This window comes from Falco rusticolus, chromosome 8, assembly GCF_015220075.1.
Source record: "Falco rusticolus isolate bFalRus1 chromosome 8, bFalRus1.pri, whole genome shotgun sequence".
NCBI lineage: Eukaryota > Metazoa > Chordata > Aves > Falconiformes > Falconidae > Falco > Falco rusticolus.
In genome coordinates, this window is record NC_051194.1 from 38,707,826 (window position 1) to 38,724,263 (window position 16,438).

Genomic DNA, 16,438 nt, shown 5'->3' on the forward strand with positions numbered 1-16,438 from the left:
GGCACTCGGGGGCAAACAGCCAACTTTGCAGCCAGTACTCCTCTCTGTTTCCAGCTACTGTGTGCTTGGCTTCTCTTTTCACAGTGAAACACAAGCATATTCCAGCGCAGGAGCTGGCAAAGGGACTTGCAGGTAACTTTCTCTGTCTGGGGGAGTGGAGGACCTTTGAGCTTCCTGGAAGGGAATTCAAGTGTGTGCTGTGCATCGGATGCAGCTTTCCTGAGCTGGCCTTTTCTGTTGTTCAGGCCACCTGGAAGGATGTGTTAGAGGAGGCTTGCAGTGTGATTGTGAGTGGTAGCTGGCACTGGTGCAGGCTGTGCTGGGTGGATGGAGGGGGACGTGGGAGCTGTGTTTTGATTCTGCTTTTCCTGTTTGTTGTAACTTGGCAGAGGCAAAGTTTCAGAGACTGCAGGGGCAGCAAGATCCTTTTTATTTCTTTCTTTTCTCCCTGGCATGTACTGTGACACCTTCTGCCAGTAACTCTGATTTTTTTTATTTTTTTTCCAGGGGGGACAGAGGCAGAGTGGGAGGGGAGGATTGGTGTGTCAAGGCTCTGCAGCTTTGGAGCACATAAACCAGAATATTTAGGTTTGGGCTTATTGTCTAGAGGGGAGACTTTTGTAAAAGCAGTCTCCAGTGTGCAAGCAACTGTCACAGGGGCTTTTGACCCTGCTTCAGGTGGAATTTCAGGGGAAAAATTTTTCAAAGGAAGAAGAAAATGAAACCCGAACTGCGCAAAACTGTCTCCCCAAGGCCTGTTCAGAAAATGGAGATAAAGCAGTAGTAAAGTCAAGTGCTCAATTAAGCCAGATGTACGTGCTTTAAAGCGCTAACAGATGTGGCAACAGTGGCTCTGAAGAACTGGAGTTTATGGACAGAGTGCAGTGGAGACGGGTGTGTATGCCCATTGCTTCCCGATGGGGAATGGCACAGCAGTGCTTTTGTTCTGGGGCCTTTGAAGGCCCTCAGAGAGTAAGTGGGTGCTCAGGGCTGATGCTTCCCACTGTCTCCTCAGCTCCTTCCTTTGCCCCTAGGATGGCTGTGCTTACGGTGCTTTTCAGTTGTGGTGGCCTGTTAGAGAGCAATGAGGGTGGATTGGTTATAGCATCCCAGGGCAATTTTTCTAGTGACAGCCTCCCACCTTGATGCTCCCAGGAGGTTGTAGTGGCTACCTTGATGTGTTCCTTCCCCAGACCCTATAACTGGGGAGTTACATGCCCTTAAATAACTGCCACATACCATTTTGAAAATTTGGGTGTTCAAAAGTGCAGCAGAAAGCAGTGAGATGCTTTTGGCTGTAAGCAGATGGATAAAGGCCAGGTAAAACCTGTTATTCGCATGCTGTACAATACCTGCAACTTACAGTGTGAGTAATACTTGCCTGCAGAGCAACCGGCTGAATTTTGCCTGGGGAGGCTCAACTGGACCAGGTTTAGACCATGTGCAGAGTTGGTTTGGAGAAGGACTTAAACACCAGCATGTCACAAGCCAGCTGAAGCTGTCCAGTGCTTTGGGGTAAACTCTTATGTTAACGCCAATCCTTCTTGAAGCCAGGGGATTCCCTGGCATTTTCTTGCAGAAGCTCAGTGTTCTAACAATTTGGCTTAACACAGACATGGATGGTTTACTCTAACTTGGGGACCACCTCCACGTGTCTTCCAAGCCTTTAGGTGGTAGCCAGACCCTCCAACCAGGAAAAGGGTGCTGCGTAGATCAGGTGCACAGCAAACACACCAGGGCATTTGGTGCCGAGTATGCTGGCTGGATGTATGTGAAATGTTTTCTGGAGCTGTTCAAACAGCAAGCTGACTATCACACGGTCAAGCTTCCCTTCCAGTGGTTCAGCTGGCTTATCACATCTGTCTCCATCTCTGTGTTTTGTGGTGGTCTGGTTTTTAGGTTTTGTAATGCCTTCCTCCTCCTTGGGAATGCAGCTGACTGATGTTCCCCTTTCTTTTCTTCCTTCCTGTACCACAGTTTTATGACTCTTTCTTCCTGCCTTTTGCTCAGTGGGAGTCTGCATACTCCTGAGGCTGGAGCTTGGGCAGCTTCATGGGTGGCCCAAAATACAGTCGTTTGCAAACAAAGTGAGATCCAGCCCCTTTTTCTATAAAGGCAAGAGACCAAAGCAATGACAGCAGAGCGAAGCAGCAGGCTGCCTTGCACTGCTTCCCTCCCACCTGTGTGGGAGGAAACTTCCCCTTTTAAGGCCAAGTGACATTGATCTGGTCATGCTGTAGGCTCTGGAGGCTGGAAGTCGCTGAAGGACCATACAGGTAACTTGCATTACTTCCATATGCATGGTCATAGTATGCCACAAATAGTTATTACAGGTCAGCCAATCTGCAGTAAATTGCCTCCTTCTGGTAGCCTGTCCATGAGTCTCAGCCCTTCATGGCGTTACCGCATGTGTGCGTTTCATTCAGCAGTGGGACAAATCTGCAAATCTGAATTTTAGCAAAACTTTATTTCAGTAGCAGTGTTGTATCAATAAAGACTTCATGCCTGAGTGGCAGTTGCCTTATTTCAGTAAATGCACACAGTAAGAGAAATAGTAAGTGTGCATAATAAACACACATGCAAGAACAGTCCCTTCTCATGGTGTACTCTAACATGAAGGTTCAAATTGAGCTCTGCCCTTACCTTACCTGGGAGAAGCATAAAACAAGGGTTAAAGAAATCCAGCAAAGAGACTGCAAAACTGAATGAAATATTGCCCCAAGGACAGACGAACAAAGTGTTTTGACATAACCTGAAACAACTGCAATGATGTTTAGCTTGAACATTAAATGAGAAAAACCCATGATCTGTGAACAGCTCAACTCGGGTCTTAAATGTGGGATATGGCAACTCGGTAATAGCCCCCATAAGAAGGGATAGGTAATAATGTCTGTGAGTGATCTGTGTAGACAACTGGGAGGTGCTGGTGGACAGAGGAGACTCAACTAAATTACAGTGGGTGATACTGCCCCTTTCCACCTACAGTTCAGTACTCTGGTTTTATTTTGAGGCGCTTGTGCTTTGTGCCTGGGGAATGCAGGTTCCTGGGGAAAAAGCAGATGCAGGGTTGGCTTTGAGGGCTGGTGCTTGGCTAAGGGTCTGCATGGGGAAAGCAGGTTCAGCAGGCGTTGAGGTGGGCTCTGGCACAGTTTCTGAGGAGGAGGTGGGAAGGAATTACTGTAATAATAGCGAGTGAGTTTTGAAAAAGGCAGACTTTGAAGAAATGTGCAATGAGATTTGGGTGGGTGGTGAGGGGAGCCCTGGACTGAGCTGCTGTCTGGAAAATCGACTGTGGAAAAGTGAGATGTTATTTGAAAACTGGTAATACAAATGACTGAAGTTCATTCCATTTGCATGCAATAGTCATAATAACTGAAGAAGCCAATGTGGCTGAGAAGGGAGTGGAGCAATACCGGAGATAGGCGAGAGACAGCTCTCGCAGGCTGGGTGGGGCACTGCTCTGACCTTTTTGGGGTTTTAAGTCTTTTTTACTTGTAGTATTTTTTTCCTCCTGATTTTGAACCTTCTCCACCTTACTGCAGGGCAGAAGGTCAGACTTTGGCTGCTCTGCATGCAGCCTTCCCAGAAGGCATGCAGAAATACTCTGCTGTAGGCTTGTCTGGTCATGCCCTGTCCAGAGCTGCTTCCCCACCAGCCGTTGATTTTGGGGGGGTTCTGAACAAGCACTAAAGGGCACACTTGGGCTTCCAGAGCCAGTGTACATCTTTCTGGTGAGCTAAGCAATCCTCGAGGAGCCAGAACAGGCGGAGGGCTTTGCCAGAAACAACGCCTAGACTATCTGCCCTAGCTTCTTATATGATAAAGACCACAGAATTTCCCTCTGTCACCTCTCCTTGGAGCAACATGTCTTCGGCTAAAGCACCCTAGCTAAAAGGCATATAACCTGGGTTTGAAGACATTGATGGACAGATGTGGGCACTTTCTTCAGTAGCATATCTTTCCTTCATGCAGGTTCAAATTGATTTTTGACAGTCTGTCTGACTTGGTGTTTGCTTGTCACTGCCTGCACCTAGAAAGGTTATCATCTTAAAATAGCAGAAGAGTCTGAAGAGGTCCTGTATATTATACTTTTTCCAAAAATACATGAGGCAGAAGTGTTTAGTGTGAATTCAGAGAAGAGTTTCTTGTTTGTGGTTGTGCGTCCATCAGATCATCAGCCCTTTCTGGCAGGTTGCAAAGCACCATACCTGGGAGTCAGCCTTTTAAAGAATCGCAGCTCCTGTAACTCTGCGAGCCTCTGGCTGTCCTGCAGGAAAGAGAGGCGCAGCATCCCGATGCCAAACAAGAGATAATCTAGATAGCAAGTAACATGCAGGCACCCTCACAGAGGCTGTGGTAAGGAAAGCTCTTTTGTGCTTGCATGGTCTGGACTGTGGGATGCAAAAGCACCAGTTGGCTTGGACTCAGGGTTAGAGATGAGCCTGTGTGTCCTAACATGAAGTGGGGAAATCAGGGTAATTCAAACACTAGTAAAACGTGTAGGAAACAAGGTGGTTTTGTGGTCTGACTTCATTCTGGAAGTTCATAGGAACTGAGGATTTAAGAGCTAAGCTTATACTAGAAGTCAGTGCAGGCATTTTGGGGTGGCTGGGGTACTGAAGACCACACAGATGCATCTGAATGACCAGGAAAGGAGGGCAGAGGCCTGGCCTGGGAAGGTTAATAGCTTGTTTTAGTCAGGCAGAAGCCCCTAATGACTAAGTAGTAGCTGCTCTGGGGATTTTACAGATGGGGTCAAGGTCAAATCGGGAAGCTGAGGTGCAATTAATTTAAGCTTGGAAGTGCTTTCAAGTTAATTCATCTGGTTCTGCTAGGAAGGTTGCAGCTTTGTGGAGGGCTAATTGGAGAAGTGTGTTGAAAGGGCACAGTTGGGCTGCTGAAAGAGATGCGGTTCACTAAGAAGGGGCAATGCTTTTATGGTGGCAGGGAGCTTGGAGAGCCTCACTCGGGAAAACCGTCCAAACTTGTTAAGGTCTTTCCCCTGAGCAAGCTGCCTTCACACATGTTGAAGTTAAGCACACATGCAAAACCACTGTTACCAACCCCAAGATGAGACCCTGTGGCTCCTCAGCCTCAGCTTTTAGGTGAGTCCATGCAAGTCGCTGCTGTAGATGCACATTGGGATCTCAGCAGCCCCACAGTTGGGGGAAGAAGTAGGTGAAAGTAAACTAGGATTGGAAATGTAAGTTGGGTAAATGAGGGGGTTTGATGTGTTCCCCTGCATTTTTGAGGGACCTGAACAGCATTTTTCCTTATTCTTGGCACGCAGTGGACAGCTAGCACTGGAGGGAACGGGATGTTGCAAACCACTCTTGCAGGCTTGCTGTTGGCAGGAGGAGGGCTGGAACAGACCTTCCCCAGCAGTGGTTTGTCCTCTGCTGGGTCCACACAAAGTGGGCTGGTGAGGTGCTACATGGCCCATCAGTCAAATTGTTTGGAAAGAAAGCTAACAAAACAAACCCTGCTATTTTATCTCTTTTCAGCCCAGCCACATATTTCCATGAAATGCTGGAAACTTACTATTTTTGAGAATTGTGTTCCTGTTTTGAGATGTAGTTGGCATTTGCTGACGTGTTTGTAGATATATTGGGAGGTGGAGGGGGAGGAGGACTAATAGGGAGACAGGCAGTCATGCAAACACACGCATATGCAGAATTACATAGAGGCAGTCTGTGTTATTGCACAAGTCCTGTATCCTTGGGAAACCAGTGTACAAACATGATTTAAAAAAAAAATAAATAAAATCAACCCCCCCAAAAAAACAAACCTAACACCAAAACTGTTTAAAGAAAAACCCAGGGGAAGGGACATGTCAGTCCCTCTTCTTCCCTCATCTGACATCAGCTCCATTTCAGTATCGCTTCTGTGCTTTCTCCAGGTTGCCAGAGGAGTTTGTGTGCGATGGGGCACAGGTGCGCCCCATAGGGCACTATACAGTGAGTAAGAGGTTTTCCTCTGGCTCAGAACCCTAGGTGGTTGGAGGAGGGAAAGTTGCTCTCTCCAGCCACCAGGAATGGGCAGAGAAAAGAGAGTGAATCAGGCTGCTGAAAGCTGTGCTGCCCTGAGTCAATGTCCCCGGCACTTTGGAGGAGCATAAAGCATTTCCTGCAGGATGCCTGAGCCAAAGGAAGGCACTGGGTGCCCCTTGGATCACCCCTCGTGCCAGCCACTCAGGGCAGGGAGAGGAGCTTGCTAAGCAACCCCTGGCCAGAACATGCCGTTCCCTCCCTAGTCCTGCCCTCCCTGCTGGTAGAGATGGGCTGAAAAGATCTCACGGCAAAAATAAAGGGTGTTTGCAGAGCCCCAAGGCTCTCAACCCCAGGGGATCTCAGAGTGCTTTGTGGACAGCTTATCACAAGGGGTAAAACAAGCTTTTGGAGACTGATGCAGGAATTTTCTGGCTGTGGTATGAAATTGCCTCACTGTTACTGAGCAAGTTGTCATGATGAAATAACCCTGGAAAGTGCAGGCAGGCAGAGGATCCGGAGAACCTGCCCTGAAGGAGCTCCTTGGCAGGTGGAGAGATGCTCCAAGCTGATCTTCATCTCTGTCTCCCATGGGAGCCCGTGGCTCTGAGAGGTCTGGGAGGCCAGCTTTCCTGCCAGCCTTCCTAAAAGCTGGGTGGCATGGTCACTCCTGAGCTGCCGAGGCACCCTGGCTGTGTGTCCTTTGCAACCAACTCAAGTGTTCAAACATCCATGTGTTGCCTGTGCAGAACTGAGTGAGGCTAGGCAGAACAGGCTGTGGGCTGGGGCAGGGGGACCAGGGAGAGGTATGGGAGGGTCCCTGTAGTTGAATCCAGAAAGGGATTATGTATGACTCCTCCCCAGTTTGGCCCATCAGTGGCTATTAAACTCAGTCTAGATGCAACCTTTGGCTCCTGAACTGGTGACCGCTAGAAGAGCTGCGGAGGGATTGCTCTGTAATTGTGTCTTTTCTTATGCTCCTCCCCTGAGCATCCACGGTTGGCCTGTGTGAGAGATGTTCTGAGGCAAGGGGACTTCTCTGCTCTACACCCCTTCTGCATTCTTTCCCCTCCCATTACCCCCTCTCCTACTTGACCCATTGTCGTGCTTCTGTGGCATTTCCTAGCTGCGGGTTTTTTGGGTGTTTTTGGTGCGAAGTGAAGAGTGAAACTTGAGCAGCTGCTTTGTTTTCATCTGCCCCTGGAGAGGTGCATCCAGCCCAGCTTGATTACGCCTGGGGCCAGACCACATGCCGGTGCCCCCACGTTTCCCCTCCGCTGCCAGCTGAGTGCTGACAGATGCTGTGTCGTGGCTCAATGCAGTTTGGCAGCAGCAGTCAGCAAACCCTGGGTCCTTTTTGGGGTAGGATGGGCCAGAGGGCCTGGGGGGGACTTTGTTCTTGGCAACTCCTGTTGTGAGGAAATTGCAACGCTGGTATAATCCCTGCTGGCAAATTTTTCGAGGTATCCGAGCTCCAGGTCAACAACACCCACACCAGAACTATTGCACAGGAACCTTTGCCCAGGGCTCTCCTAGAAATGCTTTGCAGACTCATGAGGCAGAGGTCCCTGGGGCTGCAGTCAAGGTTTGTCTGCTCCTTGTCCACCGTCCTGCAAATAATTCTCTGGCCATGGCTGTTGTGTACGTTAAAGGTCAGGTTTAAAGGCCCTGTCTGCTCTCAGGCTGAGGACAAGTGCTGGGTTCCTGGCAGCTGAGGACAGGCAACTCTGCTCCTTAAAATAAAAAGTGGCAGGCAAAACCCATAACAGGCGCTTAAATCAATCCTGAAACGGTAGAACGCGCAGTGACAAGAAGTTAAAAGTAAAAGCTAGATGAGGCAGACAACACTGCTCCGGGTTAAAAATCACTCTCTGGATGCTGCATTCCTGCGGCCCCAAGTGTGTGCACTCCTCTGCAGTGCCAGGGCAGGAGCGCAGGCTCCTGGGTTTGCTCATCGATTACCTGCGTAGCTTTGGGCAACACTCTTAAATTTTTTCATGCCTTTGTTTTTTTACAGATGAATACATCTCTCTCCAGGGTAATTAATGAATGCAAAGCCCTTTGATGTCTTCAAAGGGAGCGTGCTGGCCAACAGAGGCTGCAGTCACTGTGGGAGGAAGATGTAAGCCCAGTCCAACAGCCGGGACCTGAGGATAGCAGGGCTCCAGGCAGGGTGTTGAAGGCCACTTGGGTGAAACTTTTGTGGGTCTGGGACCTTAATCAGCACTTATGCAAACACGCCGGGCAGATAAGCAAATGCATGTGAAGCCCTGGGCAAGCTGTCGTCAAAGGAAAGCAAGTGCAGAGAGAGAGCAGTGCTGGAGAGGGCGGCTGTGGTCCTTGGCATGGTGTGTTCTCCCCGTGATACAGGCTGGCCCTCTCGTGCTAAGTGAGTGCTACTGACTCGATCCCATCCTGCAGCCCAGATACACTTTGTGGCTCTTCAAAGGGATAAAGATGTATTTTTAACTTCAGGCAGCTGCCTTTTTCTGTGTGGTGCTTTTTCTTTTTGTAGTTCTGGAAGTGGCAGGTTGTTTTTAAGTCCCTCTGTTTCTCAGCTGTCTCAGCAGAGGTGCCTAGAGGTCTCAAACCAGATTCCCCAAAATTTCAGTGCTGGAAATTGGTAGCCGCTTTTGAAAATGCTGGCAAGACTGTGTAGCTCCCTACAGATGTTAGCTGATGGCCATCTGAACACGCTTTCACCTCAGCCAAGTCCTCGCCCCATTGAGGCCAATGGGAATTTTCCTTGAAAAAGGCCATAAAGAACACATTTTCTTGGCGTGGACAGAGGTGTTTCATGGGCTCCACATCAGTGTTCAGGAGAACTTCAGCTATCTGCTTTGATTCCTGCCACACTTGTTCCACCCTACACAAAGCTCTTTACCTTTTGATCCAAAATAGCACAGGAGATGTTTTCCACATGCCATAGGAAAATGGAAGAACTATAAAACATAATTGTTTTGGAGTTCGGCACTGCTTCGTTCACAGATATATTTAGTGAATTGAAATTGGTCAGTGAAAGGGCGTTTGCCAGGATGACAAACAGATTAGGGTTGTATATCTGAGGCAATTGCATACCTGCCCATCCCGTGCTGGTTGAGTTGGTGGGTGGCTTAATTGTTTCACTTATAGTCATAAGCAAGCACGCACAACTCACTCTTGGGCAGCATTAAAAAGCATTATCTGGCTCTAAAAGGTATTGTTTGGTTCACAGCATGCTCTGTGTTCTCCTGACCTCTTGTCATTACTACCCAGCCCATCTGCTCTTTGAAATGTGGTCCATCACACCTGATTCTCAGCCTCCTCTCACGCATGCAGCTTGTCTGTGAAGGCAGTGCTAGTGCTTGGCACATGGGGCCAACCTTTTCTGTCCCATTTCCCTTCCCCAATGACTGAGCCATCTCTGCAAGGCCCAGGTCAGGAGAGCTCCTCCTTAAAAGCAGCGCCAGATTTCAGAGAGGGAGAAGCTGTGATGGGGCTCTGGTATCAGCCCCAGATGGATCAGTCCAGCTTGGCAGCAGGGTGAAGGTATGGCTTGCCGTGGAAAGGTTGGCCTTAGAGAGGAGAGCTTGCGGTTGATAGCAGCTAGACCTCCCTGGCCTCTGCTCTAGGCTTACTCCTGTGATGGTGCCCAGGGAGCCAAGACCAATCTCTCCTGTCCCTGGGTGTGTTCATGCACATGGGCTTGCACACTCTGCTCCCATCAGTGGTTTTCTTTGGGCTGGTATTTGTTAGCATTGGAAAGTGAGAAAAATGAGTGAAAATATTATCAGAAGCAGGTTTTGTGAATGAATCAGCCGACAAGAGGCTTACCAGCTTGCCTTCATTTACTAGTGCAGTGCTTATTTGGGCAGTTGTCTATATATTTTAGTTGGAGGCAGGAAGTCGCGAGAATCCATTGGGGAAGGCACTGCTTCTAGTTTGCTGCTTTTCTGTCAGTTTGTACCATTGGTTTTCTGAATGAAACAGGGGACTGCAGCGTGTCTGAGATGCTGTGCTTGTTCTTCTGCCGTTCTTAACAGCTTGGTGGGATGCCGAGGAGAAGAGCACAAAAGACATTGGAGGGCTAAGACCCTCCCAAGTAGCTCGTTGAGGATCAGAGCCTGGCCAGCCTTGCCCATCTCTTGCACGGTGCTTTTTCATTTGATCCTGTCTGAAGGGCGGCCTCATGGCCTTCTCTCTTCTCACTATGTGTTTCTAATTAACAGGGAGACTGGTGTATAAACAGAAGATTCCTGCTCAAAATATTCCTTGTCCGGCTCCTAGGATGACAGCCAGACGGCAATCACCAGGCAGCAGCCCAGACTTTGAGCTTGCCCATCTGGCTATCAAACCTGGTCCCAGTTCTCATCTGGAACCAGTATTGAGGAAAGTCATGGACTTTGCCAGATTGGTTTTGCTCTGTGTTTGCTTTTCAGTTGCTACCTAAGCAGCTAAAAACCTGCAGACCAAACACATTCGGTATTTCTGGGAAGTGGGATGATCCCAGTATTGGGAGATACGAGGCCAAAATGGTGAGGCAGTTCAAAAGGGTATTGGACAAATCCGTTGAGGGATGGGTCTGTTGGTGGCTTTTAAATCCTGTGGGTCAGATGCAGTCTCCAGCCATGAAAGTGCTTTTACTGCTGATCTGCAGCACAGATTGGGAATGGTTCTTCTGACATGTGTCCCCAAGCAGCTGCTGGTGGTCTCTTGTGGATGGCATGCTGGGCTGGGGTGGCTCTTTGATCCAGCCCACTTGGGCATCCTCTTGCCGTCAGTCTGCAGGCAGCCATCCATTTGCTGAGTAAGTTCAGATGAAACTCTTCTTGCAGTTCCTCCTGTGTGAGCTTGGGGTTGCAACACCTGAAAAGAGTTTGGAAAGCTGTGGTAGAAATAAATACTTGCTGTTACTGTCATGGCAGTAGAGCTACGCCCTGACAAAACATCACAATGCATCTTCTGAAAAAAAGGAAATGTTAAAATCTATTAATTCTCTGTGTGCTTGGTCTTTCAAGAAGTAGAAGAGATCCATACATTAAACACTGTTACATGAGCTAAAGCATTACTTGCCCTTCATCATGCACAATTTGATGTGATTTCTTTTGTTTCTATGTAAGTGCCTGAGTTTTAGATTGTAGATGCCGGAGAGAATGCTGATGTTGGTAGGCTAGATGCTATAAGTTCCTCTTTGGCATATGCTAAAAGACATTTCATGTTTGTCACCACTGTAGGACCAGAATGGCCTGGTCTGTCACTGGTGTGGGACCTGTGGAGCTGCTGAAGAGCTCCTATATGCAGATAGATCTAGAAACATACCTAGCCTGGGTTATTGTGCTGAGAGGTGATGTGCGTGCATGGGTTGAATCATAGTTTGGGCTGGAAAAGATCTCTGGAGGTCTTGGTCCAAGCCCTTGCTTAAAGCAGGGCCAGCTTCCATGTTAGATCCAGCTACAGTGTTAGACATGCTTGCTCAGCCAGATCAGACCAGGCACCAAGGAGACATCAGGTGTGTCACCTTCTGGACTTCTGGAACGAGCAGGAGGAACTAAGATCTGTCCTCGTTGCCACTGCAAGGTCCAAAGGGACTGCTGTCTGCAGCATCGTGACTGTTGTGTCCTACTTTGGCAAGGATAGCTTTCAGGAGTGGCACCCAGTGAACTGGAATATACACAAAGTGGTGTGGAGGAGGTGGGAAAAGTACAGTGTTTATTCCCAGATTTCTGCTAACTGACTTTGAAATGACTGAATTAGCTGGGGGTCTGTGGCTTGCAGTAGTGGCAGAGTTGGACCCATGACATATGGGGCTGTTCCACGGTCAGTAGAAGTGCCTAAGTGCAGCACTAGGTAGAAGCTAAATGAGTAATGCACTGTATGACAAATTATGTGAAAGACGATACGGCAGGGACAATCACTGAAATGGCAGGTTCTCCAAGGGAAATTAGGGTGGCCATAAAACAGAGGCAAGGTATTTCTGAAAGCAGGCCTGAGAATTTATTTTAGCACACTAATATTGACTAAGTATTCCTGGAGATACTCTGGGGGATGATAGATGGACTCAAGGTATTGTTACTAATCACTGTGGTTTTAGGTTTTGGAGCCGAAGTACACTTGGCATCGCTAACCCAACTGGACTTCTGATGGGAAAATTACATTCTCCGGGAAGTAATTTAGAAGGTCAAATTAAACCCAGAAAGAACTTCTCCAGCAGCTATTTCCCCTGTTCTCTAAACTGTCTTTTAGTGTGGTAATAACTCCAGAATGAAAGGATCTATTCTCACCTTCCAGATGAAAGAGCTAATGCAGTTTAAAATTTTTGCATGCAAAGATTTTATGGCTTGGTAACCAGCCACGCTTGAAAGCGATCCAGGACAGGATGAATACGTGAGAGAGTGCCTGGCTGATCCTGACCCTTTCCTTGTCTGCCCTGTCTCCTGCAGATAATGGCGATGACCGGTCCGAGAGCATCCTTGCCGAGAACCATGTGGATGGCACCACGGGCATCCTAAGCGGAGCTGGCGGGAGGAAGCCCATGAAGACAGGCATGAAGGAGCTGGCAGTTATGAGGGAGAAGGTGAACGAGCAGCAGCGGCAGATGGGCAAAGTCGGCAAGCCCCATCACAACCATGAGGACTCGAAGAAGTCGCGGCTGTCGACGGGCAGGGTGAGGGGGCAAAGGGGCATGGGAGCTAATGGGGGCAGCTGTAGGCTTGCCAGGAAATGCTGAATGTCAAGCTGTAGTGACATCTGCAACAAACTGTCTTAAAAAAACCAACACAACAACAAACCTAAAGAGAAAGAAAAAAGGGGGGTGAGGGTAAGAGGAAAAAAAAAAAGGAAAAGCAAATGTTTGTTTTTGGCCTGAAGCTGGGGCCGAGCACACTATCTGATGAACTTTGATGTGCTGGCGAGGAGGCGTTATTTTCATTGCAGCTTCACCTCCTGACAGCAGGGCTGGGGAAGGGGGGTCCCGCTGGCTTGACACCTACCTCCGCAGGGGTGCGAGCGTGCCCTTTGCCTGCGGACTGGCTTTCTCACACCCTTTTTACCTAAGCAAGTGCCAGGGATGGCCTAAGGGGATTTGGGGACGGGGGACATGTCTGCCTGCTGCAGGGCAGCCCCAGTCCAGGGTGAGGCGTGGTCCCGAGGCCCCCGAGGGTGGACTGTGGGGCTGTCACATAGCTGGAAGAGTTCCTGGAGTCCTGCCTGTGCCCTTCTTCCTTGTCCGTGTTGCTCTGCCCTCCAGTCCTTGGCCGTGGTTTCCCTCTAGTGGGAAGCTTGGTCATGGCAACTGGATGGGATGGGGATGGAAAGGTACCTCAGAAGGTCTGTAATACGTATATCTCCATGAACGTATAGGGTATTTATATACGGTAGCGCAGGGACAGAAAGGGGATTTAAAAGAAAGTCCTCGTCCCCTCCAAGGACCAGGCAAAGCAGAGGTTCAAAGTAAGGTGCCGGCAATGTCATCTTAGAGAGCTCCCATGCCGCTGCAGCTCCTTTGGAAAAAAAAAACAAACCCAAACAACCAACAACTGCAAAAGGAGAGGTGTGGACTCGCTCCAGCTCACATCAGGTGCAATTCAGCCAGACTGCCTTGGTTGGGAGCCCTGGCTTGGGGCTGCTGTGCAGCAAAAGGGATGCCTCCAGAGGCTGCCTTTGCCGGGTGGTGTTGTTCCCAGGGCTTCGCCTCCACTCCCATGGGGTCTCACATGCTTTGAGTTGCACTTCTGGGTGTGGGATCTGGGCTATGCTCATGGAAACCCTCCTGGCCTGTCTGGATTAGATTAGTCCTGTTTCACATCACTTGTAATCACCAGTGGGACCCATGGGAGCATCTCTGCGGCTTCTCCTCCTCAAGGGGTGTCCTGTTGGGTCTTGGCCATGTGAGGCACATGGGAGAGATGTGCCTGTCTCCCTGTGTGGACCTCCACACATCGGCATGTGCAGGTGTGCAGCACTCTGATTTTCTGATTAACTTCAGGTTAAGTCTGCAGTGGGACCCGGTGGCAAAGCTGTGTCATGAGGAGGTGTACACAGGTGTTCATTCCTACTTGTCCAAAGTGTTGACATTGAATTGTCTCATTGTGCTGATTATTTTTGGTTTTGTTGTCTGCTTTCTTGGCTCTTTTCAGACCCCTTGTCAGCAGGAGCTAGATCAGGTTCTGGAACGCATCTCCACTATGCGGCTGCCGGACGAGCGAGGTCCCTTGGAGCACCTCTACTCCCTCCACATCCCCAACTGTGACAAGCATGGCTTGTACAATCTCAAACAGGTAGGTGGGGAGAGCCAGAGCCCTGGGGCTGGCTGCACTCCCAGCAGCAGTGCTCAGCTCAGCATGCGTCCCCACCATGTGCAGCTTGGGGCTGGGCTGATAGCTGCACACGTGGTGTGAGGTGTGGGGTAAACAGCAAGTATTGCACATGGCATGGACAGGTTTAGTAACACCTAGGTGCATCTGCAGCCACGGGCTAGGAAGAAGAGATGTGAGACTCGCATCCACTTGTGGCTGCAGGCAGCCCAGAGATGGAGAATCTGTTTAGTTCAGAGCCCCTTCTTCTCTGCAAGAGCTGCTTATCTGTCCAGGTCTATTTTCATGTGCTTTGAGCCAGGTCTTGTCCTGCTTGGGCCCCCACTACAGGGGGAAAGCCGAGAGGCCTTGAATGCTGGCCAGTCTTGCAGACAAAACAGAAAGCACTTCTCCTGTTTTTAGCGCACTTTACTAGTTTTCCTTTGCAAATCAAGGCTGGGCCCACAGCTCCAGGAGGCGTTCCTTCTAAGCAAGGTGGGGGTTGGGGTGCCGCATGCTTCTGAAAGTATTTGTGGGACTCAGAAGGACTCAAATGACTTAAAGTGTGTCTGAATTCTGATTTCTTTGCTTTATTCATGCAAAACCAGCAGGTGTCAGTGGCTAATGGGGGAAAAAATGCCAGGAAAAATCTCTTGGGCAGCAAAACACCAGCTTGTCCAGGGTTGACTAGCAGCCATGTGTGAATAGTACCTGGATATGAGCGCCCTTTATAGCTCTTTGGAGGGGACCCCAGAAAACCTGCTGTTTTCATGGCTAAGTGTTTTCTTAGGGCTACTTCTACCAATTGATCAGGAGCATTAAAAAAAGTAGGATGCTCTGAGATATAATCTCCCTCTGTCCCTTCTCTCTTCCCTGTCCTGCCTGGACCCTCACCCTCTGCCTCTCCCTGAAGAGCCCCATGGGCTGGCTGGATCCCCCAGCATGAGCACACTTGGAAGGGATGGATGGAGCAGAGCTGGCAAATTCCCTGTAAGGAGATGTGTCTGGGGAACGAGCCTGGGCAATGCAGCAATACATCGTGTGCTACAAAAGAAAAGACAGTTTCTGCTGCTCCTTCTGCCTGGGAAACAAGTCATCCTGCACTGAAGGGTGCAGATGAGTTACATGCTAGTCACTGCTGCAGAAAAAGAGAGGAGACAAACATTGCTTTCTCTTATCCCCACACCCTTGCCCTGGTTAAGGGCAAACAAGGCAAATGTGAAATGATACCCATTTCCCTCCATCTGGATTTCCAGAGCTGAGCATCAGCTCCTTTTCATTTGCTAGAAAGCAGATGCCAGCAAAAGCATTCCCAGTTGCTCCCACCTCCTGTGGGCCAGTGCATGGGTGGAGCGTGCCTGGATGCACTCTTCTGGATCCTCTCTTTTTGTGCTTTTTATTCCCATGAACAAGGCTGCATTTTGACCTCAGTCCAGCTGCAGAAAATGGCTTGAATTCAGCTTTACAGAGTGCACGCAGAGGCTGGTCTGATGGAGTAACCTCTGTATCTCCTACTACACCCTATTCAGAGATGTACGCTGGGGATGGAGGTCTGAGCATCAGGTTCAAAGTGCCTGTGCCCTTCCAGGCCAAGAGGTGGATGATAACCATTAGGGCAAGAAACTTGTCTCTAACCAGGCTGGGTGGGGACAGAGTCCAGGTCCAGATGCACCATAGTCCCTGGCTCTGTTCTGGGACAGAGTGAAACCCTGTTTGGAAAAATGTTTGTGTCTGGCTGTGGGGGCCTTGCGCTCATGTGCCAGTTTGTTTAGCCCAGTCTGCAGGTGAGAAGAAGCTTACGCAGTTCCTCTGTCAGCCTGTCTCATCCCTCTTGACTCTGGATGCTTTTCATCCACAGTTGGCAGAGCGCAATGCATCTCTGGGATAGTTAGGTGTTCTTGTGGTTCGTTAAAATTGGCTTCTTGGTCCCTGGCACAGCCCCTGCAGGAAGAAGTCCAGCCCTCAGCCTGGACTGCTGGACGAGTGCTGCTGGTGCAGTACAAACCCTTGGGTGTTCAAGTGCAGCATCCATGAATCTTGCCTAAATTCAAACTAGTGCCAGATCACTGGAGAAGCTGCAGCTCTGCCTGTGTTTGGGCTCTCTACTGTTGGGGCTGGGGAGGGGGTTGTTTTGTCCCCCCATTTCCTCCTTTGACACCTGCCCTGTCCCTCTCCATGCAG

The 16,438-nt window shown here is 49.4% G+C and overlaps 1 protein-coding gene across 1 annotated transcript in view; it reads left to right on the plus strand.

Annotated features, from left to right (window-relative positions):
* The window catches only part of IGFBP2 (insulin like growth factor binding protein 2), a 67,656-nt gene that overhangs the window by 45,143 nt on the left and 6,075 nt on the right, over nt 1-16,438 (plus strand). Inside the window, exons 2-3 of the mRNA XM_037397982.1 lie at nt 12,407-12,630; nt 14,102-14,242. Coding sequence (XP_037253879.1) covers nt 12,407-12,630; nt 14,102-14,242 — 365 coding nt within the window. The remainder of the gene's footprint in view (nt 1-12,406; nt 12,631-14,101; nt 14,243-16,438) is intronic.